The sequence below is a fragment of the Mastigoproctus giganteus genome, chromosome 8 (genome assembly GCF_048544385.1).
Source record: "Mastigoproctus giganteus isolate SK-2022 chromosome 8, ASM4854438v1, whole genome shotgun sequence".
Taxonomy (NCBI): domain Eukaryota; kingdom Metazoa; phylum Arthropoda; class Arachnida; order Uropygi; family Thelyphonidae; genus Mastigoproctus; species Mastigoproctus giganteus.
In genome coordinates this window covers 53,723,775-53,751,017 of record NC_143582.1, presented here as the reverse complement: position 1 = coordinate 53,751,017, position 27,243 = coordinate 53,723,775, and the positions used below count along the sequence as shown (strand labels likewise).

The 27,243-nt window shown below is 36.3% G+C and overlaps 1 protein-coding gene across 1 annotated transcript in view; it reads left to right on the top strand.

Moving 5' to 3' along the window:
• Positions 1–27,243, top strand: part of LOC150081532 (midasin) — a 1,449,634-nt gene that overhangs the window by 349,932 nt on the left and 1,072,459 nt on the right. The window contains exons 24-26 of the mRNA XM_090380238.1: positions 7,913–8,004; positions 12,411–12,527; positions 15,775–15,921. Coding sequence (XP_090236364.1) covers positions 7,913–8,004; positions 12,411–12,527; positions 15,775–15,921 — 356 coding nt within the window. The remainder of the gene's footprint in view (positions 1–7,912; positions 8,005–12,410; positions 12,528–15,774; positions 15,922–27,243) is intronic.

The window sequence follows — 27,243 nt, the reverse complement described above, 5'->3', positions numbered from 1 at the left end:
GATATCGATGTTTGACCATTGATGATTTACTCAGATATTTTGTATCTACATTCACACATGAGGAATTCTTTATGGAAGTGAATGACAGAAGCTTGTTAAGCTCTAACAAGGAGCTTAATGAAGTTGTAATAACTGAGAGCAAAGTGGAGGAGAAATTGTTGAAATTAAACAGGGAAAAAATACCTGGGGTGGATGGGCTCTATCCAGTTATATTAAAGGAAGTAAGCAAACCCTTAGCCATAATTATGAGAGCATCCTTGGACTCAGAGGAAGTCTCTGTGGACTGGAGATGTGCAAATGTATCTCCAATTCACAAAGGTGGATCAAAAGGGGACATGAGTAATTACAGACTTGTAAGTTCGGCTTCTGTTCCAGTGAAAATAATGGAGTCACTAGATTCAGATACAGCATGGGTTTGTTAAGGGGAAGTCTTGTCTGACCAATTTGATTGAATACTATGATGTTGGTCACAAAGGAACTGGAAGCAAAAAATAATTTTGAATTCATATATTTGGATTTCAGGAAAGCTTCGATACTGTTGCACATGGAAGACTACTATACAAATTGGAACAGTATGATATTAAGGGCAAGTTGCTACAATGGATAATTGGTGGTTGAGTGGGAGACAACAGAGAGTGTTAATCAATAGACGCTGCTCTTCATGGACTAATGCTATTAGTGGAGCCCCCCAGTTTTCGTCCACTGTTGTTTTGTGTATTTATCAATGATATTGATGAGGGTATATCAGGCTTAATGTGGAAGTTTGCAGATGATACAAATGTTGGCAGGGTTGTTAATCACAATAATGGCAGTGTGCTACTGCAACAGGACCTAGAAAAGTTGGGCAGATGGAGTGAGAAGTGGCAACTGAAGTTTAACCTTGACAAATGCAAAGTACTGCATATGGGTAGAAGTAACCCCAGAGAAACTTACCAACTGTGTGGTGGTACTAGACTCAAGGTGGTAGAACATGAAAGAGATCTGGGAGTAATTGTGCAGTAAGATAAGAAATTTCTGGGCAGTGCAGACAGACTGCCAGAGCAGGTCATGGAGTATTGTCAATGATGTACAGGAATTTTGCTAGTAGGCAAAAGGTGGTAATTATCCCTTTGTATATGCCAATGGTCAGGCCATGCCTTGAGTACTGTGTACAGGTCTGGAAGCCTCATTTTAGGAAGGATCTAGAGTTGCTTGAGCTTGTACAGAGAAGAGCAACAAGATTGGTGAGGGGGACAAACGAGTTCTCTTACTAAGAAAGGCTTAAGTTCTGCAAATTTCAGCAGTTAGAGACTACATGCCTGTGAGGTGATCTGATTGAGGTACATAAGGCCTTGAATGGGTTGAGCATGCTGAATTTTAATGGGATTCTTCCGCTTGTTTAGATTACGAACCTGGGGGGGGGCATAAATTCAAATTGAGGAAAGAAAGTTGTAGAATAGATGTGTGGAAAATTGCCTTTATCCAGTGGGTAGTTCATTGCTGGAACAAACTTACATCTGTTGTTGTTGTTGTCGTCCAAGTTGATAGCTGAAATAAATTCAAGGAGCCAGTGGACAAATGTTTAGAGGGTATGGATGTGTGAAATTGTTTTTTTTTTTTTGTGCTGATGCTTCATAAGCTCATATGCTTGCTTTTTTGTCACATGCTTCTTCAACTACTACATGATATTTATTCCACTTCTGAAGGTTAAATTTCAGTATGCGTAATCCTTATTTTTTAAGCAAACTTATTTCTACTGAGAAGGCAGTTTGTGATGTGTTCCAGAGACTGCAGATAGCTTTCTTAAGAAGTAGTAGTAGTAGTGGCATGTGATGCAAAAAGTGTATGAGCTTATGCAGCATCAGCCAAAGAAAAAAAAATATATATATATATATATAAATATATATATATATATATATACACAAAACAATTCCCTCTAATTGTTTATAGTAACCTTGGGATAACTCCAAAAGGACTGATTAAGGGTTCTATTAAATGAAGATATTTGGATTCTTCTGAGACAAAAATGAAAGACATTGGCATAATTAAAAGAAATCTGAAATTATTGATCTTGAAACAGTGGATGACAGTGTATAAAAAGTATCTTGAAAAATCTAGTTGAAGATAAAGACGTTTAGCAGCAGGTTGGAGAGACTGTTCTGCTTAGTATTACGTAATATAATGAGCAAGCAAATTTCTAGTGCTCACTCTAGGAAAAACTAATGATTTGCTTAGTGTGAGCACCAGTCATTGTAGCTTCAAAAGTTATGTTGTAAGTGTACTCCCATTTTTATATTTTTCTGCTTACATTGCTGCATGCAGTTCTGAATAAGTGGCAGAAAATTCACACAGTTTATCATTCCTGAGTTATTAACCTTTGCTTAACCAAAAAATATTAGGTGTTGCTGGCTCTCCCAAAATGCTATGTAGACTTGAATAAAGATACCTACATGTGGAAGTGTTAAATCACCATCACTCAGAACAACTTAAATTATCAGTTTTTGAAGGAGTACCTGCAGAGTAAAACTGATGTTGTCTCAGATGATGAACAGAAAGGAAGAAATATTAGCCAAAAAAAAAAAAAAAAAAAGTGTCACTAGATGAGTTGGATTACCTGTACACTCTGATAATATAATTCTCAATTTTAACTCGCCTAATTTAATACAAGGGTAAAACCTGGTTATCTAAATTGCATGGTCTGGCCTTGCAATTTAGATAACCAGATGCATAATATATTAAAATAATTAGTAGCTGAACAAGCTCATTAACTGCTATGTCTTTTCTACTTTTATTTGCGTTCTTTTGTTGAGACTTCTTTAAATCTGCCTTAGTCGTCCTCATCCACTTTGCGACTTCAATGCAGACTAGTTTATATTTCTGTAGTCATGTGTATCCCTGAAAATTTATAAGCATTCCATTTATTTTTCTTCTCTGCCACTAGGGTTATCAGATCATAGATCACGCATTAATGTACTGTGATTGCTGCCACCTACTGGTTCCTTTATCTGCAGATTTTTATTGCACGAAGAGTCATATTGAAAATTAGATCAAGAGTATTGCTTTCTCTCGTTGCCTCTCTAAGAAGCTGATATAGTAAACAGTCATCCAGTAAATCCAAAAAAGGTCTTGATACTGTGCGAGTAGCAAACCCACAAGTTTCAGTCAATATCTGGATGGTTAAAATCTCAATATAAGACATTTTGATTTACTGGTCCACTCTTTGTCTGTATAGCTGTTTGTATGAGGCGGATATCAGAATGTTCATACGCTTGCCTAGAAATAATAGCCTTAGAAAGGTGAAACGTCGCAGGAACTTTGATTCTTTTCTATGTACTCTCCATGTATAGTAACACATTTCTCCCATCTATGGACCAGTTGTTTAATGCCTTGATCATAGAAGTCTGCACTCTTTGCCTGTAACCACGATTCCACTTCATTGATGACTTCGTGAGATGAATCAAAGCGGCATCCATGCAATGGTTTCTTCATTTCTCGAAACAAGAAGTCTGACGGTCTCATTTTTTATTTAGGTCAGGTAAAACTTTTTGATACCCCCCCACTCATCACAGTCAGTAGGCTTATAACAAACTCCTATTCTCAACAACAACCTGATCACCTGTCAGCTGGGTGCACTGCCTTAGATCCTGTGTGCTTAATTAACAGCATAACTTCTGCCCCTGTCTTTTCTGTACACATTATATTCCCTATATTCAAATTCTGAATCCATTATGTCTGATCTGATTTGATTGACACCATTTCTCTGATATCGCTATACAGTAATACACTGACTTACGCAAACTCAGAGTTATGCGGTTCTTGATTTTTTTCATTTGGCAACACTGCCTCCCACTATCTTCAAGGTCGTTTTTCATACGCTATCGATATACGGTGTGAAGGTGGAGAGTGAGAGCGAAAGATGAACAAAATTCAACTTTGCTGCCACATGAGCTGCGCACATATACAAGAATTTGCATTCCAACTGTCATATTTATATGTGTGCGTTCGAATTCGTGATCAACTTTTGTTGGAAATTACATCGTTTTCACAAATAAAAAAACTTTCCAGGCTTTGAGGTTTCCAAAGACCGATTGACAACAATGACCGGCGGGAATGCAGCTGGTGACTGCAAGTTAAAACCGCTCTTAATTTATTGCTTCGAAAACCCAAGAGTTTTAAAAAATATATCTAAAATTAGCTTACCAGTGATTTGGAAGTCAAATCATAAAGCTTGGGTGACAGCTTCCGTTTTTGAGGACTGGTTTGGTCACCACTTCATACCCGAAGTCGAACGTTATTGCAAGTCTAAACAGATTCCATTTAAATTGATCCTTCTTATTAACAATGCACCCAGTCACCCTCCTGCCATCCTAATTAATTTCGACCGATGTGTGAAAGTTGTGTTTTTGCCTCCAAACACAACCAGCTTGCTTCAACCGATGGACCAGGGAGTCATTAAAACATTCAAGGCCTACTACACGAGGCGTTCGTTTGCACGTCTGAATGAAGCTATGAGACAAAATAGCGAGATATTTGTTAAAGACTTTTGGAAACAGTTCAATATTTTAGATTCTGTAAGAATCATTGAAGAATCTTGGGATGAATTTCACAAAAAAACATTGAATGGTGTCTGGAAGAAACCTTGTCCATTTTGCTAGGCAATTAGATTTGAAAGTCAATGGTGATGATATCAACGAGCTGTTGGATTCACATAGTGAGGAGCTGACAATGAATGAGCTCATAGAGATGTGTGAGCAAAATGTCACTGAATTATCCGACACTTCAGACCCAATTCCACCAGAAAAGTACATGAGAATTGCAAGCTTGACAGAAGGTCTCAGCTCAATTGAAAAGGATTTAAAAATTTTAGAAAACTTAGACTCCAACGAAGAACGTGTTATAGCTACAAAGCAAGGAATAAAAAATTATTAGCTTGCTACGAAGAAATTCTGCGTGAAAAAAAGAAGGTGCTGTGTTGTCAGACAAATTTGTTAGATTTTATGAAGCCATCGACGTCGAAATAACTTTTTTATGTAACTCATTTATTTTTTTAATACATAATTTGTATTAATGTGTATAAATAACTGCAATTTTATTAAATATTTTTCTTTTAAACTAGAGTTTTTGTTAGTCCTTGGTCCCAATTAAACAAAATTTATATGTATTTATATGCAAAGTTGTACCCCGACTTACGTGAATTCGACTTAAGCAATTTTCGTCGGACCCACCTATTGTGTAACTTCAGGGTATTACTGTAATGTCTGCATTTGGTGACAACTAATACATGGAATTCATCAAATTTGTTGACCATGCTCTTTAGCATAGTATACATGCAAGAATATATGTGCAACTGGTTTTGAGTGTCTCCAATCACTGTAACAATAATCTCTTTCCTGTTAACAAGCACAGACCACAGTGAGAAAAATTCTACCCCTGAGTCTTGCACAGTCTCTCTGATGCCAAATTGATTGACAAAACAATCATCATGTATCCCTTCTATCATGTCTGGAAAGAATTGCAGACACTTTCAGATTTAATCCTAACCTGCAACTTTTTTCACTGTTACATTACTTGCTAAGAAAATCCTGAGATCTTCTATTCTTAATATTATTAGTATCACTGTGTACAACATTATTACCTTTTGTGCTCTTAAAAGATAGTAGCACTGTACAGTGTCATCAGCTTTTGCCCATGGCAGATATACTCTGGTCCTATTCCACCTATCATTTTTGCACAGTATATTTCCCATTTCCCTGACAATAGAGCCAGCTTCAATAGTTTCTGTGGAACCAGCTCATGCTGTCTTGGAGGATCTTGTTGTGTTGTGTGTTGCAAGAGTACACTCTACAGCAGTGGTTTTCAACCTTTTTTTAATAATGGCACCCCTAAGTAATTTATTTTATTTTGCAGCATCTCTACTCAATTTTCTCAATATATATATGATTTTCTCAATCGATATAATATTAAAAAATATATTATATGTTATATGATATTTAATAACATGATTATATAATAATATAATTATAAAAATTACATTTCATAATACAAATTATATATATATACATTATATAATTTTATTCTTTATATAGAGGTACTAAGTAAACATCAATTATAGATCACCACAAAATTAAAAAGATACTGTACACGTTTTTTTTTTTTAAATGAAATAAACATATAAATTAAAAAATAATAATAAGTTTAAGTAACTTAAACCCAAATTACATGGCACCCCTGGAATGTTGTTGCAGCACACTGGTTGAAAACCACTGCTCTACAGCATTGTGTTGAGTGACTGAGTGCTCGATGGGCCCCTCTTTTTAATTTTTTTGAAGGTATCGGCCCTTTCCCTTGAGCCCTCTCAGAAGCCTATTAGACTGCCAAATTTTGCTTAAGGCCCTCACACTCTCTGCATAAAAACACAATTCTTTTTAATTTCTTCATTAGTATTGGCTCTTTCCCTTGAGCCCACAACAATGCTGAATTGTGCTTAATCTCTTCATACTCTCTACACAAAGCACACAGATCCCTTTTGGCTGTATCGGATTCAACTACAGACATCTCAGCAAAAAGATGGTAGGGGCTGTTGACTTTGATTTGGCTGCATATGAAAGCTAATCCAGCTGGTTAGCTGTGTTTTGCACGAAAACCAGCTGTTTTACTGTTTTTTACTTCGAGCTTTTTTGCTTTGCTGTGCTTGTTTTTTTACTCATAAAGTAAGAAATAAGAGTCTAACAATGCATTGCTATTCCCTGATTTTGCCACTCCATGTTTCTAAATATTGCTGCTGACTTTCTACATTCTTAGCTAAATACAAAAATGTGCCAACTTACATGATTAGGACCTGCGAGCTACTTATTTACTACAATTTAAAACACCAGTTACTAATACTATATTACAAGTTACCAATTATGAGATTTGATGTTTAACAAAGGCTCTATGAATATTAAGTTGTATCTTATTCAGTCTGTAGTTAGATGTTATAAGTGATTCAGTTAGTTAAAACTGCTTATTAATTAAATGAAATTTAGTATGCTAATTTAAAAATATTAAAATTTTTCCAAAAAGTATCCATTTCAGTAGCTCAGTTTTCTGCCATCACTTGCAGTAACCTCAATCTGGATATTCAGTTTTATTTAAGGGAACAGCCAAGAGAAGTGTGTGGTAGTAAAACTTTTGTTTAAACATAAAATGGCCATTGTATGTGTCTCTCAATCTTCAAACTAACTACTTTTGCCTTATGCAATATGATACTGCTGAATTACAGTTAGGATGGTATTTCAGCAGAATGATTTGTCATGTTTGCTGCTGTGGTTAAATATTAGTCACAGTAAAGCATAATTGATTTTATCTGCTATATTGAAATATCCCCTATGATCCTATAGTATTGCACCATGAAAGGCAAACTGAGTTGCCAGGTTGAAACTCAGTTTCAATCTGGCAGTCTCTCAGAACTTTCAGTGTACAGCAGATTCATCTTCAAAAAAATTTTTTTTAGTGATTTAGGAAGAATCGTGGATAATGGTATTTGTCTCTAGGATAGGACAAAGGCCCCTTCCTTAGTACTCATTACTTGTTTGTGTATTTATTTTTTGGTATCATATGTTATGTAAACTTGTTTCTTTTCATTGGCATGCCATATTAAATTGGTAATGCAACCCAGGAATCATAATAAATAAATAAATGTACATTTTTTTGAAAACTGATGGGCGATTGTAAAATCCTTTTAAGGTAATTTTCGAAGTTAGGGCAGTTAGAGGTTCTCTTGCTCCTTTTTTTTTTTTTTTTTTTTTTTTATTGTTGAACACTTTTTCAGCGATAACAGCATAATAAAAGGGAAAAAAATTATAATAGAATTGCATTGATATTTATCAAATTATTATAATTTGGTAAGTGTTATTATTCTTATTATTATATTGTGCTTTTCCTCTTTCATTAGGTATCTTAATTGAAGCTATGAGAAATGGCTTCTGGATTATACTTGATGAACTGAACCTTGCTCCAACTGAAGTGATGGAAGCCTTAAACAGAGTATGTGCTGTTGCTTTTTATTTATCTTAATGCTCATTGTGACTTTTTTGTTTTCAGGCACTTATGTTTGATGTCATTAATCAAAAATTTTAGCATTTTATGATTACATTTTAGCTATTTAATAAAATACTCTTCTCTTTTTAACATCTGCTCATTTTTATTTATTTTTTGTGGGTTGATCTGCAGAAGTTTATTCCATATCTGAAAATTGCCAAATTGAATGCAGCCTGCTTTCATTACCAGCACTGGAAAGTTGACTGTACAGAGTACAAGAGTGGGCTTCTTTTAAACAACCTGAAAGCCTATAAAATTCCTTCTAAAAAACTGGAATAGCAAGGTGTTAAGAGGGTGTGATTAAGCATTTGGTGGTGATAGGTTGTCCTTGTCATCTTATGAAGTTGTGTGCAGAAAAGGGAGCTGCATGCTTTTCTGTGAAAGTGGATAAATACTCAGTCGTAATTTGATACTGTCGAGAAGGGAGCGCTAAAAGGAAAGACTGATTAAATTTCAGTGATACGTGCCACTGAAATAAAAAAAAAAAAAAAAAAAAAAAATTTTTGAAGCCTATCAGTCTCAATTTATTTTATTCTTTGGTTAAAATGTGTAACTAGACTGATTGAACAGTGGCAGCCTTTGACAAGTCTATTTAAAAAAGAGGTTAGAATTAGTGAGAAAAGCCATATTAGCACTTTTAAGTGTTACCAAATTGAAAAGTACAAGTGTTCACTAGTGAGTGCCACTGACTTCATATCTGAATCCAGTTCATGATCCAAAAATTTTGAAAGAATACAAAATTGATGGACTCAAGAAAAAGAACTTCCAGTAAAGTGATCCTAAACAATTCAATTAAGCTGATTATTCTAGCTTAATTCAATTGTCCTAGCTCCTGCAAAATGTCTATCGTGTTTCTCTCTTCTGCACTGACTGAACAATTTGCTTATTTCTTTTAATGTTAGGTCAAGGTTTGAAAACAAGAACATAGCTCTTCAATGCACTGTACCTCACATCCATGTACTGAGGTCACAGCTTCTAGATACAGTGAAGAATGTTATGCACAAATTGATTTTACCAATGGTTTTGAAATCTTCCACTTCCATTTTATTATATTTACAAAACAAAAATATAACCAGAGTAGGCTAAGCCAGAAGAATGATTCTGACTTCTGAAGTCACACGTAGTTCTACTGCTAAGCTGCTGAGAGTTAATTTGGAGAAGAGGAACTGAATCTGTTCTTTTGCTTAGTGAGGAAGTACTTTATGGCTGCATGTGACTACAAGGAGTACAAGTATCTATTGAAAAATTACATTCTTATAAATGTGCACAATGGTAGCACAGATTTCATCAGTGGGCAGTCCATTTTCAAACTTGAAATTTTTTGTGGACAAGTTTCCTCTGATTCTTGGTGTGATTAAAGATTTAAAAAAATAAATAAATAAAATAAATAAATAAATAAATAGATTATGCAATCAGTGTTTGCAGAATCAATTCTGTCAGCTTCTATGTGAGAGCATATCAGACACTATTGTGAAAGAAAAAAAAGAATTGATTTGTAGTGGTCCTTGGTTGGGGATCCGACAAGCACACAAGAAAATTTGAAATATAAAAGATTATCCCAAGTCATATTTTCCATTTTAAAAATTTCTCATTACAATGCTGAGCATTAGAGAATATTCAGCAATGTTAGAAAACAGAGACTAAGTTTAGATCTTCCCTTCTCTTTCTGGTGAAGCTTTAGAAATGCTCTTGAGAGGCAAGTTTGGATGGGGGGGCATTATTAATTATTATGAATAAAACTTGCACTCAACATTTCTAAAGAGGGGAACTCTGCAACAGTATCTTTCTTGAAGCAGTCAAAATCAGTTGATGTTAGAATAACCAAACAGAAATCCACATGCAGAAAATGTTAGGTGAGCTAAAGTGTACTGTTCTTGTAAGCAATCATATGGACGTATTTTAATATAAAATATGCATTTTGCCAGTGAAATTTAATTTCCAGTGCAGTGTGGATTTTAAAAAACTTCCTGCTTTTTTTTTTTTTTTTTTTTTGCAAGAACACCAGTTTATGCAAGAGCACTTGCATGAACTGGTGATCAAGTGGCATTAGTATAGAACAGCTGTGAGTAAAGAGAGATATTAACTTTCTTCCACCCCGTATGTTTCATTATGTACTTATGAAAATCTTGGTCATGTGGGATTAAACTTTTTTTTTTTTTTTTTTTTTTTTGCAAGAACACCAGTTTATGCAAGAGCACTTGCATGAACTGGTGATCAAGTGGCATTAGTATAGAACAGCTGTGAGTAAAGAGAGATATTAACTTTCTTCCACCCCGTATGTTTCATTATGTACTTATGAAAATCTTGGTCATGTGGGATTAAACTTTTTTTTTTTTTTTTTTGTAGGTAAATTAATTCACTAATTATAGAAGAGATTAACCTTGGAAGCTGAAGTAATTTCCCCCCATTTTTTATACTACTTTACTTAGAGAGATGAAGAGGTGAAATATGTGAAAATTTTATCCCATATCTCCACATTCCATCTGGGTAATTCTAGAATTGCAAGCAGCTTCAACTGTGTCGTATATTGTGGCTGTTTATGCTTGTATGTGTGTGTGCATGCACACACATGCACAAAAAACAGTATTAGTTTTATGCAGATGAAGTGAAATGTAATTAAATGTTCATTCACTCAACATGCAGCTTGTATGTGTTGTGCTGTATGATAATTACGAAAATATTAAACTTGTTGATCTTTGTTGTTATGTGTAAAAAATTAATTTAATTTCTCTATTTATCTTTCTCATAGTAACTAAATGTGTGAATTTACTCACTTTTAGAAACTATAATTCACACATCTATCGTAATGAAATCAAAACATTCTTATCAATTTTATCTAAAAAAATTGTGAAGATTCAACAAATATTTTGGTATCTAGAACTTTAAATTAATAAATTAATACTTATTTCCATTGAGGCGGTTATTCTTGCTCTCATTATGAATAGGTTAAAGCTGATATGCAAGGTAGTATTCAGAATGGAACCCCCAATTCCCCCCTTTTTTTAAATTAAATTGTTAAACTTTTAGGTGTTCATATTGATTTAAACTTATTTTTTCTGAATCTATTACACCAAACTTTGCTCTTCTACCTATCCTGTTGAGTGTTTTTTCATCAGGGGGTAAAATGCCGAGATTTGACTAACTACAGCATATCCCTGTTAATTTGTTTTTGGATCATTTAAAATGCTTTGTATTTCAAAGTTATTACTAATATTTTCCATCTGATGATATAGAGCTTCAAATGAATTTTAGCAAGGATAGTTCAAAAAAGTGTCTACAATTAATTAAACTTGGAAGTCTGAATTAGGTTCTGTATTTATGAATAGGTTCTTCCTATATCACCTTTTTCTCCTTCACAAAGTTTTAGCACCTTTTCACTGCTACTTTGTTCATTACTTACCTACTTTTCTATTGTGAGTTGTACTTATTATGAATTTAATTAATTAATTTATTTATTTTTCCTCACTTGTCATTTGAGGTCATTCGTCCGATCTACATATATTTCAATGTTCACAGTGCATATAAAGACATGACAGAGAGACCTGATGCATGATGGATATGTGGAATTATTAGTGAAATCTTTGTCGTTATGATTGTTCTATAATTATAGAATTTCACTATATCCAGTTTTTATTGTATTCTCTGTTATTCCTCTAAATGCAGAGATCCATCTTCATAAATATTGGTAGATCTTTGCATTGAAATAGCTCTTGTTAAAGTGGCCACTCTTCACCCTGTTTTAAGCTTTAGTCTATCAGATTATTGTTAATGGTCAATAGTTTTTTTTTTTTTTTTTTTTTGCAGTATAAATATGTATTGATTTTCCTATGATGTGAAGCTTGCCTTGCAATTCTGTGTGAAGGTCGAACAAAGCATTAATTATAAAAAACAGATTATAATTAAAATGATGATACTCACAATGATCCTTTTTTGTGTGTTACTATTAGGATATAGCTTATCTATAGTATGCTTATACACTTACATCTTCCTTACAACACTCATATAAGGTAGCTTTGTATGTGTAAACCCCATCATTAAATTCTTTTATTAAAAGAGTATTATTGAATTGTTGTTGGGCTCTCCCGTGTAATTCTCAGTTTAAATAATGCATTCTAGAATATAATTTGTTAGAATAGAATGGTTTATTGTTTTCAAATTTTTTAATATATCTGACTTATAGTAGCTTTGTATGTGTAAACCCCATCATTAAATTCTTTTATTAAAAGAGTATTATTGAATTGTTGTTGGGCTCTCCCGTGTAATTCTCAGTTTAAATAATGCATTCTAGAATATAATTTGTTAGAATAGAATGGTTTATTGTTTTCAAATTTTTTAATGTATCTGACTTATAGGTGTTAGATGACAACAGAGAACTCTTTATACCAGAAACTCAACAGACAATTAAAGCACATCCTAACTTTATGTTATTTGCCACACAGAATCCTCCTGGTGTGTATGGAGGCAGGAAGGTAAGATATTGCAAATTTTTCAAACATTAATAATTCAAGTTCATAATGATATTGTTGTGACGTATTAAATTTGTTGCAACACATGCGTGCGCGCACACACACACACACACAAACACAAACACACACACACACACACACACACAAACACACCCACACACACACACACCCACCCACACACACACACACACACACACACACACACACACACACACACACACACACACACACACACACACACACACACACACACACACACACACACACACACACACACACACACACACACACACACACACACACACATATGAATTTCATAAATTGCCTGCTGCTGTTTATATAATTATTTTGTGTATGGGTCATTATGATGTCATACCCAAAAGAATTGGTACAATATTTTAAAATGTATATGCAAAACACCAAATTTGAATATCAACAACCAGAGAGTGTACAGTGCTTATCTACCTATTAGCTGATTGTAATTATATTCCTGAAGTGCATTACTTAGAGACCATTTGCTTACTAAAGTTTTTAAAGATTAGATGAAATTGCGTTTTATTTTTGAGCATTATGTGTTTAATCAACATGCTGAATGAATTCTGAATTCTGCCAGTGTTGTTGGTTCACTGGTGTTATATTGGCTTATATTACTCATCCTTAAACAAATTAGTTCTGATACAGCTGGTCAGTTCTGATACAAGTGGTCAGTAGCAAGAGTGCGGTAGTCTAAGTCCACACTCTTTGAGTGGACTTAGACTGCTAAATACGATTAACGATTGTATTCATGGTTTATTGTAAACTCCTCCGAGCTGGTGGTCATGATGGAGTATAAACAAGAATGTTCCTAAAGCTTCTGAACATGTTTGACATAAAAGTCATCTAATCAAGTTCTCATCTTGTGGTTTGCCAGCTGTTTTTTTTTTTTTTTTTTTGCAATTGGGTATCTGACTGCTCACTGTGGGGTATGCCTCTCTGTCTACTAACTTTTTCACTGATGCTGTAGTTCCCCCAAGGTTTAGTTATTTCTCTCAATCTTTTCTTCTTGTATATTAATGATCTTTCATTGATTAGAAATCCTGTCTGTAGTTTTGCTAATGATAATACACTACATTCCACCTTCAAGTTTGAGGAACCTTGCTCTGCAAAAACTGCTTCAGTGTTCTAAGTATCCACCAGTTACTTAAATGATCCCCAGGCAATTTCAATGTTAGTGTCCAATGGGGTCATGAGTTTATGAACACCATCAACTTAGATTGTATTGTACTGTTCCTTATTACGTGTGTACAAGTATGTGGTCATGGGCAAATTGGCATGTTGTGTAAACAATCCAGATTAGCTCATGAGGGAAAATCCACTTCCCTTGCTTGAGGTCAGTTTTACTGCAGTCTTGAATGAAGAGGACTTGAGGAGTTTCTCCAGTTGATGATGGGACTCAAACCCAGGCCTCTAAAAAATGAGTGACAAGTGGCAAAACCACTATATTGTCGTGGAGGACTAGGGAGAAAAAAACATGGTCAACTTCACAATCCTTCTAAAACTCAGTCCCATCTTATTTCTCATTAAAAAAGAAAAAAAGGAAAAAAAAAAGAAATCAGATAGAACATTGCTTATCTTCTGACATATCTATTAGGGATTACCCTGACCTTACAATCTCTTTTAGCATAAGCACATTAGAAATACAGGTGTGGCTGTTAGCTAACGAGACTGTGCATGCAGCCACTACACACAAAGTAGTCTGTGAAACAAAGGCACAGCAGTTGGCCTTGAACCTTTCCCTACTTGTCTCCAAGTGACATTCCAACACGCTCATTCGCTTTACAATGACAGGTTTTCGTTACTTTGTGTTTTTGCAGTTTGCTGGATAAAAGAGATGTGAGAATGTTCACAATGAACCAAGTTGCAAAAGTTCGGGAAATTATGGTAAGAGATCATCAAATGACAATCTCTTACCATAATTCTATTTGATGAAGAATGGCTGATGAGTTAGATGTGAATAAGGAAATGATTCATCAAATTCTGCATGAAGGTTTAGTGCATAGGAAGGTCTGTGCAAAATTTGTGCTGCACAGCCTCATGGATGAACAGAAGGAATAAAGACATCGCATGAAGACTTCTTCTTGACTTGAGACAATCCTCGACTGTATTGTCACTGGAGATAAGAATTGGGTGTTTCAGTACAATCCAGAGATCAAGCACCAGAGCATGCAGTGGACTTCAAAATAATCACCAAGGCCCAAAAAGTTTGGATAATGATTTGATTCACACGAAAGAAAGAAAGAGATGTTTGTTTGTTTGTTATTTGGAGCATTAGCAACTAAGGCCACATTGCTCCGGGAATATGTGGTGGTCATTCCCTGACCTTTCCGTATTTGGTGGTGACGGGCTCGAACTCCGGTCTAATCAAGAAGCGTTTGCTACGCACTGCTGCTCCTTCCCACCTGGCTACGGAGGCACCTGAAAGAAAGAGATCCAATGCTGCATTCTTATGTACAGATGCTTCAAAGACTACTGAAGTGTGTTTCCCAGATGGATCCACAATTTCAAGGGAAAGGCAGCTGGTTTTTGTTGAATGATAATGCCCCACCCATTTTGCACTTGTTATGAAGATATTTCTGAAGAAATATCTTCATAACAAGTCAAAGTCAGATCAACCGTCCATCCATCCTGCTCTCCCTAACGAGCCAATGGACTTCTTCCTCTTTACCAAGGTGAAAACTGTCTTTGCATCAAAAAGGTGTTTTTTCTTGTTTTGTTCTTGTTGTTACTGTACTTCTAAATATTGACCTAATCTGCACACACCCCTGTCACTTTCCTGCTCCCTTCCAAACTGTTTCGACCACATGTTGGTTCAACCATTCAGCATCCCTTCGCTGTCAGACTCCAAACTCACAGAACCAACTTTTCCTTTTACTCAGTTTTTTCTATTTCTGTTGTCTGGAACAATCTGCATATGTATTACCCAAATTCAAGTGTAACATCAGAAAGAGTCTGCTGTCTTCTCAACCTTCAACCCATGCGTGATACCGTGTACATATAATACATTAAAAAAAAAAAAATCACCACCTTTTAGATCAGTTGAAGGGCATAGATGCCTAGAATTCAAAGCATATGCAGGTGTCCATGTTATGCAATGAGTGAATGGATATAATAACTTAGCTTAGATATATTTTCTTTGTGACTAAATATTGTACCAGAAAAAGCACTTAATCATTAGAATTTACATGAAAAATATTTTAATTTTAAAATCTAGGTATTGTCCAGGGCTTTTAGGAATCGCTTCATTGAACTTTATTTTGATGAAATCCCACCTGATGAATTAGAAAATATACTTCATGAGCGTTGTGCTGTTCCTCCCACCTATGCCAAAAAAATGGTACATGTGATGCAAGATCTACAGGTAGGCAATATATAAAAGAAATTGCCATTGGAACTTCAAATTATTGCTGTAGAGATATTATCTCTACAGCATTGTTATTATTATGAAGTATTGACAATATTATTTATCTACCATCAGTAGATAAATTTCAATTACATTCAGTAATTTATTTGTTTGTTAAATGTAGTAACATGTTCATTAAAATAAAAAGAACTGTTATTTATTGAATTAGAATACGGTCTATAAAATTACAAAAAAAAAGTTAGTCTATCATGATTTCATAGACTTGCAGCCATGGTAATGCTAGCAACTCTCTTACTCAACACATAACAGGAAACTAATTTGCTAATTGTGTTTAGTGCGTCACAGTTCAGATAATAATAATAATCTTTAATAATTTCATTTGTTATCATTCCTGATATGTAAAGGCTTCACTGGAGTCAGTTCTGGGATCTCCTGGTTGATGTTATAGTGATACTGCTTCTTACTTCGTGTTAAAATGTTGACTTACCGCACTACACAATAGACATTAGTAAATCCAATCAGAGGCCTTAAAGGCTGTGATTTGTACTGTGTTTATTATTATATTTGGATTTTAAAGATTAAATTTTTTTTGTGTGTCTTTTGTCTTTTAATTTGGCTTGACAAAGTAATTTTTAAACACAAGTGGTAAAACTGAAGAGAAGCTTTGTGGTTTGATTGCTTCCTTAAATAGTGACTTAATATACTTATACAAAAAATTGATTTTTATCCCATTCAACTAAGATAAAATTTCACAACTGTCATACACTGAGCTGGTTCATCAGTTTATGTGGGTGCTCTTTTGATCAACTTACACAGCTATGATTAGCATGGTTACGAAGTTTATTGATTGAGCTTTAGGGTGAGAGGACAGAGATGTTAGTCTGTTTTGCATAGATTAGCAAATAATCTAACCTGTATTGAACAGCAAATAATATCCCAAAATATGGATGCTTTCTTTGGAAGGTATGTATAATTATACTTAATAAATGTCACAACACTGATGTTGATGCACAGTTTGTATAGCTGCATCTAGCTGAGTGACTGTTATGAGTGACTGTTATGTTGGCAAAAACAAAATTTGCCCATCTTTGTAATGCATGCAAGAAATTGAAGAGATTTCATGTTCCTTAAGAAGAATAGCTAATTTCTTTTTAAATCCTTCAATAAGAAAGTTCCCCTCTCACCAGACCATTCATTTCATTTTCTCTTTAAGATCAAGCACATACATACAGTCATTAATGAAGCAAATTGTCCATTTTTTACTATTGACAATCACTGTGCTTCTTCAGTGGTATAAACAAAATGCATAACATGTGGACCCATAATATGGGTTATGGTTATTTGAATTCTCTGTGGCTCCACACACTATTCTTTGAGAAGAATAAAAATATAAAATTGAAAGGAGCCATACATAATGATTAGGGGTACAATAAACAATTTGTATTCACCCAGAAGTAGTGATAGAAATAGGATTTTTTTTTTTTTTTTTGTTTGTTTATTAGAAAGTGATAGAAAGTTTATAAAGTATATAGCTATATAGTAAAAGTCTATATAATAAAATGTGTATATATGTTTACGTGAGCCAATGGCTCCGTCTGTCACGTGTAGCATCTCTGTGATAAAATGCTTTAGACATACGTGTGGTTCAATGTTTTTTACAGTGCATGGGTTCATTTGTGTGAACATTTTTGGTTTCTTTTTAAGTGAGGCCCTTGAAAAGTTATTATGCTGTCTGGAAAATGTTTATATTTATGTAAACATGAATATGAGAATAGGGGATTTAAGGTAGAGTGGAAAAGGGTGTATTTTGTGGAGAGAAGTGATAAACCAGTGTGTCTTTTGTGTCAAGTAACGTCACAGTTCAAGGCCAGTGAGCTTAATATGCCATTACAAAACGAATCACAGTTCTTTCACCCAACAATTTCCTGCTGGTACTGTGTTAAGGCGAACTAAAACATTGTCTTTGAAATAAAAATTTAATAGTCAAACCAAGGTTATGTCAATGTTAATTAAAGATGCAGATGTAACAACAGAGTCTGGATTTATTTTGGCCTTCAATATTGCTCATGCAAAGTGCCCCTACACGGAAGGAGAGTTCATTAAGAAAAGTATTGCTAAAGTAATTTCAGTTTTAGACCCAGAAAATAGAAAACTGCCCAAAATGATTGAACAAATCTCTGCTTACAGACATTCAGTGGAAAGACTAATTTCTGTAATCAGTGCTAACATCATAAGTAACTTGCAACGTGATTTAAAGAATTGCTCAGCATTGAGTCTGGCCTTGGACGAATATACAGACATTGAAGATAAGCCACAACTAGCCATATTTATTTGCTTTGAAGGATATATGACTCGAGCTTCAGACATAAAAAGAGCTCTTGATCTTGTGCTTGACAAAGCTTCACTACTAGAAGTATAGTATTACTATGCTAGAAATATAGTAAATAAATTTGATGAATTTGAAGTGCTGGTCAAGTCATGAAAGGCAGATATTGTTGATATATCAGATACGTGGTGTAACACAGATATAAGCAGTGCCGAATTGGAATTTGGGGAGTACAATGTGTACAGAAAGGATAGACAGGACAGGAAGGGAGGAGGGGTTATGCTGTTAGATAAGAAACCCATAAAATCTAAGGATGTGCATCCAGTTGACATAAATGGACAGTGCAATGTTGAGTCAGTTTGGTGTGACAGCACTGGGAAAGCAAAAATGAGAGTAGGAGTGTGTTTTAGGCCTAATGACTCTTATGAGTACAACAAACAATTGTACAGAAAAATAGAATGGGGCAGTAAATCAGATTGTGTTATAATAATGGAGTTTAACTTCCCAGATATTGACTGGAACTTGTGGTTTGGTCACTCGCACACTAGCACTTTTGTGGATTTATTGGATGATGTTTTCTGCTGCAGCATGTTGGAGAGAAAACCAAAGAGTGTAATACTCTTGATCTGGTTATCAGCAGTGATTATTCATGCATTAAGAATTTGCAGATAAAGGAACCACTAGGTGACAGTGAACACAGTGTACTGATGTGGAGTTTACTTAAAGATATATAATTACCATCGGGGTAAAGAAAAAAGATTTTTGCTTCCGTAAAGGTGACTGCAGTGGTCTCAGACGGTTTTTAAATTCTGTACAGTGGGATCAACTGATGACGTTACCAATGCCAAATTCTAAGTGGGAAGCATTCAAGGAACTAATCGTGGAACCTACTAGGCTTTTTGATACTGATTAAGAAATATTGTTCGAGGTATAGTCCTAAATGAATGTCAAATGAATTGATGAGACTCGTTGCAGAGAAGAAAAATGCATAGGTTACATATAAATTATCAGGTGACACGGAAGCCTGTGACAGATATAAGCTAGTCTGTAATCAAATCACAAAGGAGATTAGGCAAGCGAAGGCAGATTATGAGAAATCTTTGGCAAAGGATGCTAAGAAAAATAGCAAGGACTTCTTTACTTATATAAACCCTAGAAGGAAGGGGATGAATCTGATCGGTCCACTTGATATCGATGGTTCAACTGTTGATGATCCTGCTCAGGTAGCTGATAATCTGAATGAGTATTTTGCATCTACATTCACACATGAGTAGTTATTAAGGGAGGAAAATGCTGGAAGTTTGTCAAACTGAAACAGGGTGCCTAATGATTTTGTAATAACTGGGAGCAAAGTGGAGGAGAAATTGTTGAAGTTAAACCTAATAAAGACACCTGGGGTGGATGGAATCTATCAAGTTATATTAAAGGAGGTGGCAACGGAAGTAAGCAAACCCTTAGCCATAATTATGAGAGAATCCTTGGACTCAGGGGAAGTCTCCAGATGTGCAAATGTATCTCCAGTTCACAAAGGGTGATGCAAGTAATTTCAGATGAGTAATATTTAGTTTAACTTATACATATAGAGCAAAAGGAAAAAGAGACAGAGGAAGACCAAAGACAAGATGGGCAGACCTCTTCGAGATCGGAACAGGTGGATTGCCTAATCCATGAAGGTAGATAAGATAATATTTACTTGTTTGACTTCTGTTCCTTGGAAAATGATGGAGTCACCGGTTAAAGAAGCATTGCAGGATCATCTAGACAATGCTCCAGTAATAATTCAGACACAGCATGGGTTTGTTAAGGGGAAGTCTTGTCTGACCAATTTGATTGGATACTATGGCATAGTATCCAATCAAATTGGTCAGACAGATTGGTCACAAAGAAACTGGATGCAAAAAATTTAATTTTGATATCATATACTTGGATTTCAAGAAAGCATTTGATACTGTTGCACATAGAAGAGTACTGTACAAATTGGAGCAGTATTATATTAAGGGCAAGTTGCTACAATGGATAAAGGAGTGGTTTAGTGGGAAAAGACAGAGAGTGGTAATCAATGGATGCTGCTCTTCATGAACTAATGTTAGTGGAGTCCCCCATGGTTTGTTGTTTTGCATATTTATCAGTGATATTGATTAAGGTATATCAGACTTCATGTCAAAGTATGCAGTTGATACAAAGGTTGGTAGGGTTGTTAATGACAGTGTGCTACTGTAAAAGGGTCTAGAAAATTTGGGCAGATGGGCTGAGAAGTAGCAACTGAATTTTAACATTGATAAATGCAGAGTAATGCATATGGGTAGAAGTAACCACAGAGAAACGTACCAACTCTGTGGTACTACACTTAGGGTAGGAGAAAATGGAAAAGTCCTGGGAGTAATTGTGCGGTCAGATATGAAGTTTTCTAAGAAATGCAGAGAGGCTGCCAGAGCAGGTCATGGGGTATTGTCAATGATATATGGAAATTTGTTAGCAGGGAAAAGGAGGTGATTAACTCTTTGTGAGCAATGGTCAGGCCATGCCTTGAGTACTGTGCACAGGTCTGGAGGCCTCATTTTAGGAAAGATGTAGAGTTGCTTGAGTAGACACAGAGAAGGCAACAAGATTAGTGAAAGAAGCGAACGGGTCTTCTTACCAAGATAGGCTTAAGTTCTGCAAATTGCAGCGGCTGGAGACTAGGCACCTGCGAGGTGATCTAATTGAGGTATATAAGGCCTTGAATGGGTTGAGTCTGCTGAATTCTGATGGGATTCTTCTGCTTGGTCAGATTATGAACGTGAGTGGGCATAAATTCAAATTGAGGAAAGATGTGTGGAACTTTGCCTTTAGCCAGTGGGTGGTTAATTTCTGGAGCAGACTTCCATCTGCATTGTGGAAGTTGATGGCTTAAATAAATTCAAGGAGGAACTGGACAAACTTCTAGAGGAAATGGATGTATGAAATTTTTTTTTTTTTTGGCTGATGCTACATAAGCTCATACTTATGGATTTACTGAAATTGGAGCATCGTTCACTCACGAAGTTTCACACCAAAACAGCAAATGGACAAAGGACATTCGTGGAACGATGGTGGTTGTGTATGCAAACAGCACATTCACAGTCCCCGGTGAAATTCTGGTCAAAACGATTCAAGAGTCCATTGAAGTTGATCCACATCCAATAAGGCCTATGACAGCGACTACTTCAGAAATGCACCAAACTGTGGAAAACATTTTGCCAAATGAAAGATGTTTAAAGGTGTCCCAAATCTCTTGGGAATGTGACATATCTGATAGAGAAGTTATAACCATCCTCCATGAACATTTGGGGATGACTAAGGTCAGTGCAATGTGTGTCCCCAGATTTCTTACCTCTGTGCAGAAGCAATTCAGAGTACAGTGTTTCAAGGAGAATTAGAGCTTTATGGAAGAGATCCTGACACTTTTATTTCCAGAATTGTTAGGTGATGAAACATGGGTTTGTCACTGGGATCCTGAGACCAAGCAAGAATAATGAAATGGAATCACAGGTGTTCTCCTGCATCCAAAAAATTTTGGACACAACCTTCAGCTGGTAAAATTATGGCCACCTTTTTTTGGAATGCTGAGGGAATTTTGTACTTTAATACTTGAACACAAGCAGACAGTCACTGGGGAGGCATATGCATCCCTACTGTAAAACTTAAGGGATACCATAAAGGAAAAATGCCATAGAAAACTTTCCAGAGATGTGCTGCTTCTTCAGGACAATGCACTAGTTCAAAGATCACACGGTGTTGCTGCTTTGAGAGACTGACTTTATAGACCTTACCCATCCACCTTACAGTTCAGATCTGGCCCACAGTGACTATTTCCTGTTTCAACACCTCAAACAAACGTACGTGGATGTTGCTGTGTTGATGATAATGAATTGAAGAGTGCTGTTTCTGCATTCTTTGATGTATAGGACAAAGAATTTTATTTGTCTGATATTTCTCATTGCCAACAAAATGGAATAAGTGTATTGAAGTTACATTGAAAAATAAATAAAATAGATTTTTGCCTCTATCTCATTTCCTTCATAGGTAGGTAGATAATTTATTGAATGCCCCTCGTGCACAGGGTCTCTACATCTGATGACTTAATCAGTATTTTAAATTCATCAAGTTTATTAACAATGCACCTGGCATTAGTGTACATGCAAGTATGCATGCATTTCTTCCACGATGACCCACAGCAAGGCCTGAAATCCACGACATCTTGCTTTCAGGGCTGCTGCATTTTCCAATAGAAGCAGTGCAACAATCACTTTTACCTCTGCCTGTGGATCTGCTTAATCTATCAGTCTGTGTATCCCCTGAGCTACCAGGGTTCCGACCATCTATCTCCGCCTCGAATGCATCAGCAAATATTCTTGCATCCCTTCTACTTGAGTGTATCCCATTCCTGTAAAAACTCCTCTTAACAAGCACAGGTCACGCTGAGAAAAATTCTACTCTACAAGCCTTGCACACTCTCTCCAGAGCCAAATTGATTGACGAGGCTCTAAACATATACTCCCTCCTGTTGTGTCTGTGCAGAATTGCAGACACTTTCAAATTCAATCCTAACTCATGACTTTTTCTCAGCATTGCCCTATACTTGCTAAGGAAGTCCTGTGGCTCCTACCTTTATTATCTACTTATACTTACTTGTATAAGCATTTAAATCATTCATCTACTCAATAATAATCTGCTCAATATCATTCATCAGTTTATACAACAATATCACTTTTGTACCCTTAAAATATATCTGCTCTATGTCATCTACTTTTCTTTCCTGGCTTACATACCCTCCTCCTATTCCACCTATCCTTTTTGCACAATATTTTCCATTTTCCTAACAATAGACTCACCAACAATAACCACTTCCTGTGAGACCAACGCATTCTGCCTTGGAAATTGTCACTGTGGTGCCTGATGCACAAGTGTGAGCTCTGGTGTTGAGTTGGGCAACTGAGTGCTTGATGGATCCGCATTTTAATTCCTTAAAAGTTAGGTGCAAGAAAGTTGTCTTTGCCCCACTGGAGAATTATCTGGAGATCAGCATTTAAGGAATTGGTAGCAGATATTTGAGAAGTTGAAGCTGATTGAGCAGAACAAAGTTTCTCAAAATGGAAAGTGGAATGCAGTGTGCTATCATCGGCAAAACTATGAATAGGATTTCCAGTCAGTGGAAGAAGGTCATTAATATACAAGAGGAAAAGAGTGAGGAAAGAGGTGAACCTTGGGGGACACCAGCATTAGTGGAGAAGTTAGAAGACAAAGATCATCTACCATCAACCTCGGTGAGCGACCAGAGAGAAAACTGGATAACCAATTGGCAAACCATAAGATGGAAGCTTGTTTAGAAGACCTTTATGCAAAACACAATCGAAAGCCTTTGAGGTGTCAAGAGCAATTGCTTGTTTCACTGAACTTTTCCATCGAATTTGTCCATAAATGGGTAACATAAAAAAGCCAGAATATCAACAGTGGATTGACACTGAGGGAATTCACATGGGACGATAATTTGACAGGAGGGGCTTGTCACCCTTTTTAGTAACTGGCTGGATATGCGCCAATTTCCAAGCAGAAGGAAAAACACCTTTAGAATAAGAAACTGAAAAAAGATGGCAAAGAACAGCAGTAAGTTCAGGAGCACAGGTTTTGAGAACAAGTGGAGAAGTTTATCTTGATAAACTTTATTGTCAATTAAATTGTATTTTTAACTCTATAAATATATATAACGACTTAATCGTAACAAATAATTAATACATAACTATAGTGGTACACGTGATACGGAAGTTGTATAAAGGGAACACTAGATACTGAAAAAAAAAAAAAAAAAAAAAAAAATATATATATATATATATATATATTTTTTTTTTTTTTTTTTTTTTTTTTTGATTTGGTAGTTGTTGGCGCATCGGCTTCTGTGGCCATATTGCACCTCCAAAGGTTTTTTTGCAGTACAGTGATCCAAGCCCGAGGCGGGAATCGAACCCGTGACCTTTGGGTTGCCGGGCAGGTACTTTACCCACTCGGCTAGCCCGGTCGGCAAAAAAAAATATATATATATATATATATATATATATATAACATAACTGTTTTGGGATATAACTTAAGGATTTAATTTTTGTTTTAAATTTTATTGAATTAAATTGGAATCATGACTCTGACCAGAGCAGCAAAGCAAAAGGCTCAAGCTAATGGGAGTGCTGTGGTTCAGAGGAGAACTGAGGGGGGCAGTTGCCCTCTGAATCACAGTCTATTAAAATGCACTGTTTGCTTGATGTTTGCGGAGCAGTGGGGTACGGGACATGATACTGCCAAGGGGGATGTCTTTGTGTGTGCACGATGTAAGGAGTGCAAGGAAATCAGGCGACAACTCAGCGTTGTTATGGGCCTTTATGAGACCTTGAAGGACAGGGTGGATGCCCTCGAAGGAAATAAATTGAGGGGCCCATCAAGCTCTCAGCTGCCCACATCAACGCCAGAGCTTGCACTTGGTCATCAGGCAACACAGGGGCAGCCCCCTAGGCAGAATGCGCTGGTCCCACAGGAACTAGTAGTTGTTGGTGACTCTATTGTCAGGGAAACGGGGAACATGCTTTGTAAAAAGGATAGGTGGAATAGGACCAGGGTATGTCTGCCAGGGGCAAAGGTTGATGACGTTGTAGAGCGGATATCATCTTTTAAGGGCACAAAAGGTGATATAGTTGTACACGTTGGCACTAATGATATTAAGAGTAGGAGACCGGCGGAATTACTTAGCAAGTACAGGTCACTGTTGAAAAAAAGCCGTGAATTAGGGTTGAACTTGAAAGTGTCTGCAATTCTGCCCAGACACGATAGGAGGGAGTATATGATGAGAGCCTTGTCGATCAATTCGCCCCTGGAGGGATTGTGCAAGGCTCAAGGGGTAGAATTTTTTTCAGCCTGGACTGTACTTGTTAACAGGAGAGATTGCTTCTACAGGGATGGGATACACTTAAATAGAAAGGGTGCAAGAATTTTTGCTGATGCTGTCGAGGCAGTGTTAGGTGGGTCGGAAAACTGCTAGTTGGGGGGGGATACAAGGACTAATAGATTAACAGTAGCCACTGGCAGAGGTGGAAGTGATTCTTGCACTGCTTCTATTCAAATGAGCAGAAGTCTGAAAAACAAGATGCAGGATATTTCAGAGACTGCTGGTAGTCATTGCGTTACAAGTAAACACATGGGTTGTGTTAGGGTAGCTAAGAATAGAAACAGGTGCATGTATACCTGCGTGTACACCAATGCTAGGAGTTTGGTAAATAAATTTGATGAATTTGAGGTATTGCTCAAAACATCAAAGGCAGATATTGTTGGGATATCAGAGACGTGGTGTCACACAGATATAAGTAATGCGGAACTGGAATTTGGGGAATACAATGTATATAGAAAGGATAGACAGGACAGGAGGGGAGGAGGGGTTATGCTATTAATTAAGAAACACATAAAGTCAAAGGAAGTGAAGCCAGTTGACATCGATGGACAGGGCAGTGTCGAGTCAGTTTGGTGTGACATAAGCATAGGGAAATCAAAATTGAGAGTAGGAGTGTGCTATAGGCCTAATGACTCTGATGAGTATAATAATATATTGTACAGGGAAATAGAGTGGGCCAGTAAATCAGAGAGTCTTATAATGGGGGATTTTAATTTCCCAGATATTGACTGGAATTTGTGGGTTGGTCACTCGCACACTAGCAAGGCTTTTGTGGATTTATTGGATGATTGTTTTCTACATCAGCATGTTCGTGAGGCAACAAGAGGGAGCAATACTCTTGATCTGATTATCAGTAGTGATTCTTCATGCATTAAGAACCTGCAGATAAATGAACCACTAGGTGGCAGTGATCACAGTGTGTTGAAGTGGGATTTACTCAAGGAGGTAACTACCATCAGAGGTAAAGGGAAGGGTTTTTGTTTTCGTAAAGGCGACTATGATGGTCTGAGACAGTATTTAAATTCTATACGGTGGGACCAACTGATGATGTTACCAACAGCAAACTCAAAATGGGAAGCATTCAAGGAACTAATCTTGGTGGCTACCAGGCTTTACATACCAACTAAGAAATATTGTTCAAGGTTTAGGCCTAAATGGTTGTCAGATGGACTAATGAGACATGTGGCAGAGAAGAAAAATGCATGGGATACATACAAATTAATGGGTGACATGGAAGCCTATGATAGATATAAGTTGGTCTGTAACCAAGTCACAAAGGAGATTAGGCAGGCAAAGGCAGACTACGAAAAATCCTTGGCAAAGGATGCAAAGAAAAACAGAAAGGAGTTCTTTACATACTTGAACTCGAGAAGGAAAGGGATGAATCAGATTGATCCACTGGATATTGATGGTTCAACAGTTGAGGATCCTGCTCAGGTGGCTAACAATCTAAACGAGTATTTTGCATCTACATTCACGCATGAGGAGTTATTCAGGAAGGAGAATGATGTAGGTAAAGTAAACATTGGCAGTGAGCTGGATGATTTTGTAATAACCGAGAGGAAAGTGGAGGACAGATTGTTGAGGATAAACATAAAAAAGGCACCTGGGGTGGATGGGATCTATCCAGTTATATTAAAGGAGGCAGCAAAGGAAGTATGCAAACCCCTAGCCATAATTATGAGAGCTTCTTTGGACTCAGGGGAGGTACCCATAGACTGGAGATGTGCAAATGTAACCCCAATTCACAAAGGAGGATCAAAGGCTTTCACAAGTAATTATAGACCTGTTAGTTTAACTTCTGTTCCAGGTAAATTAATGGAGGCACTGGTTAAAGAAGCACTGCAGGATCATCTAGACAAGAATTCAGTTATAGCTCAGACGCAGCATGGTTTTGTTAAGGGCAGGTCTTGCCTGACCAATTTGATTGGATACTATGATGTAGTCACAAAAGAACTGGATGCAGGGAATAACTTTGATATTATATATTTGGATCTTAGAAAGGCTTTTGATACTGTTGCACATGGAAGACTGCTGCACAAAT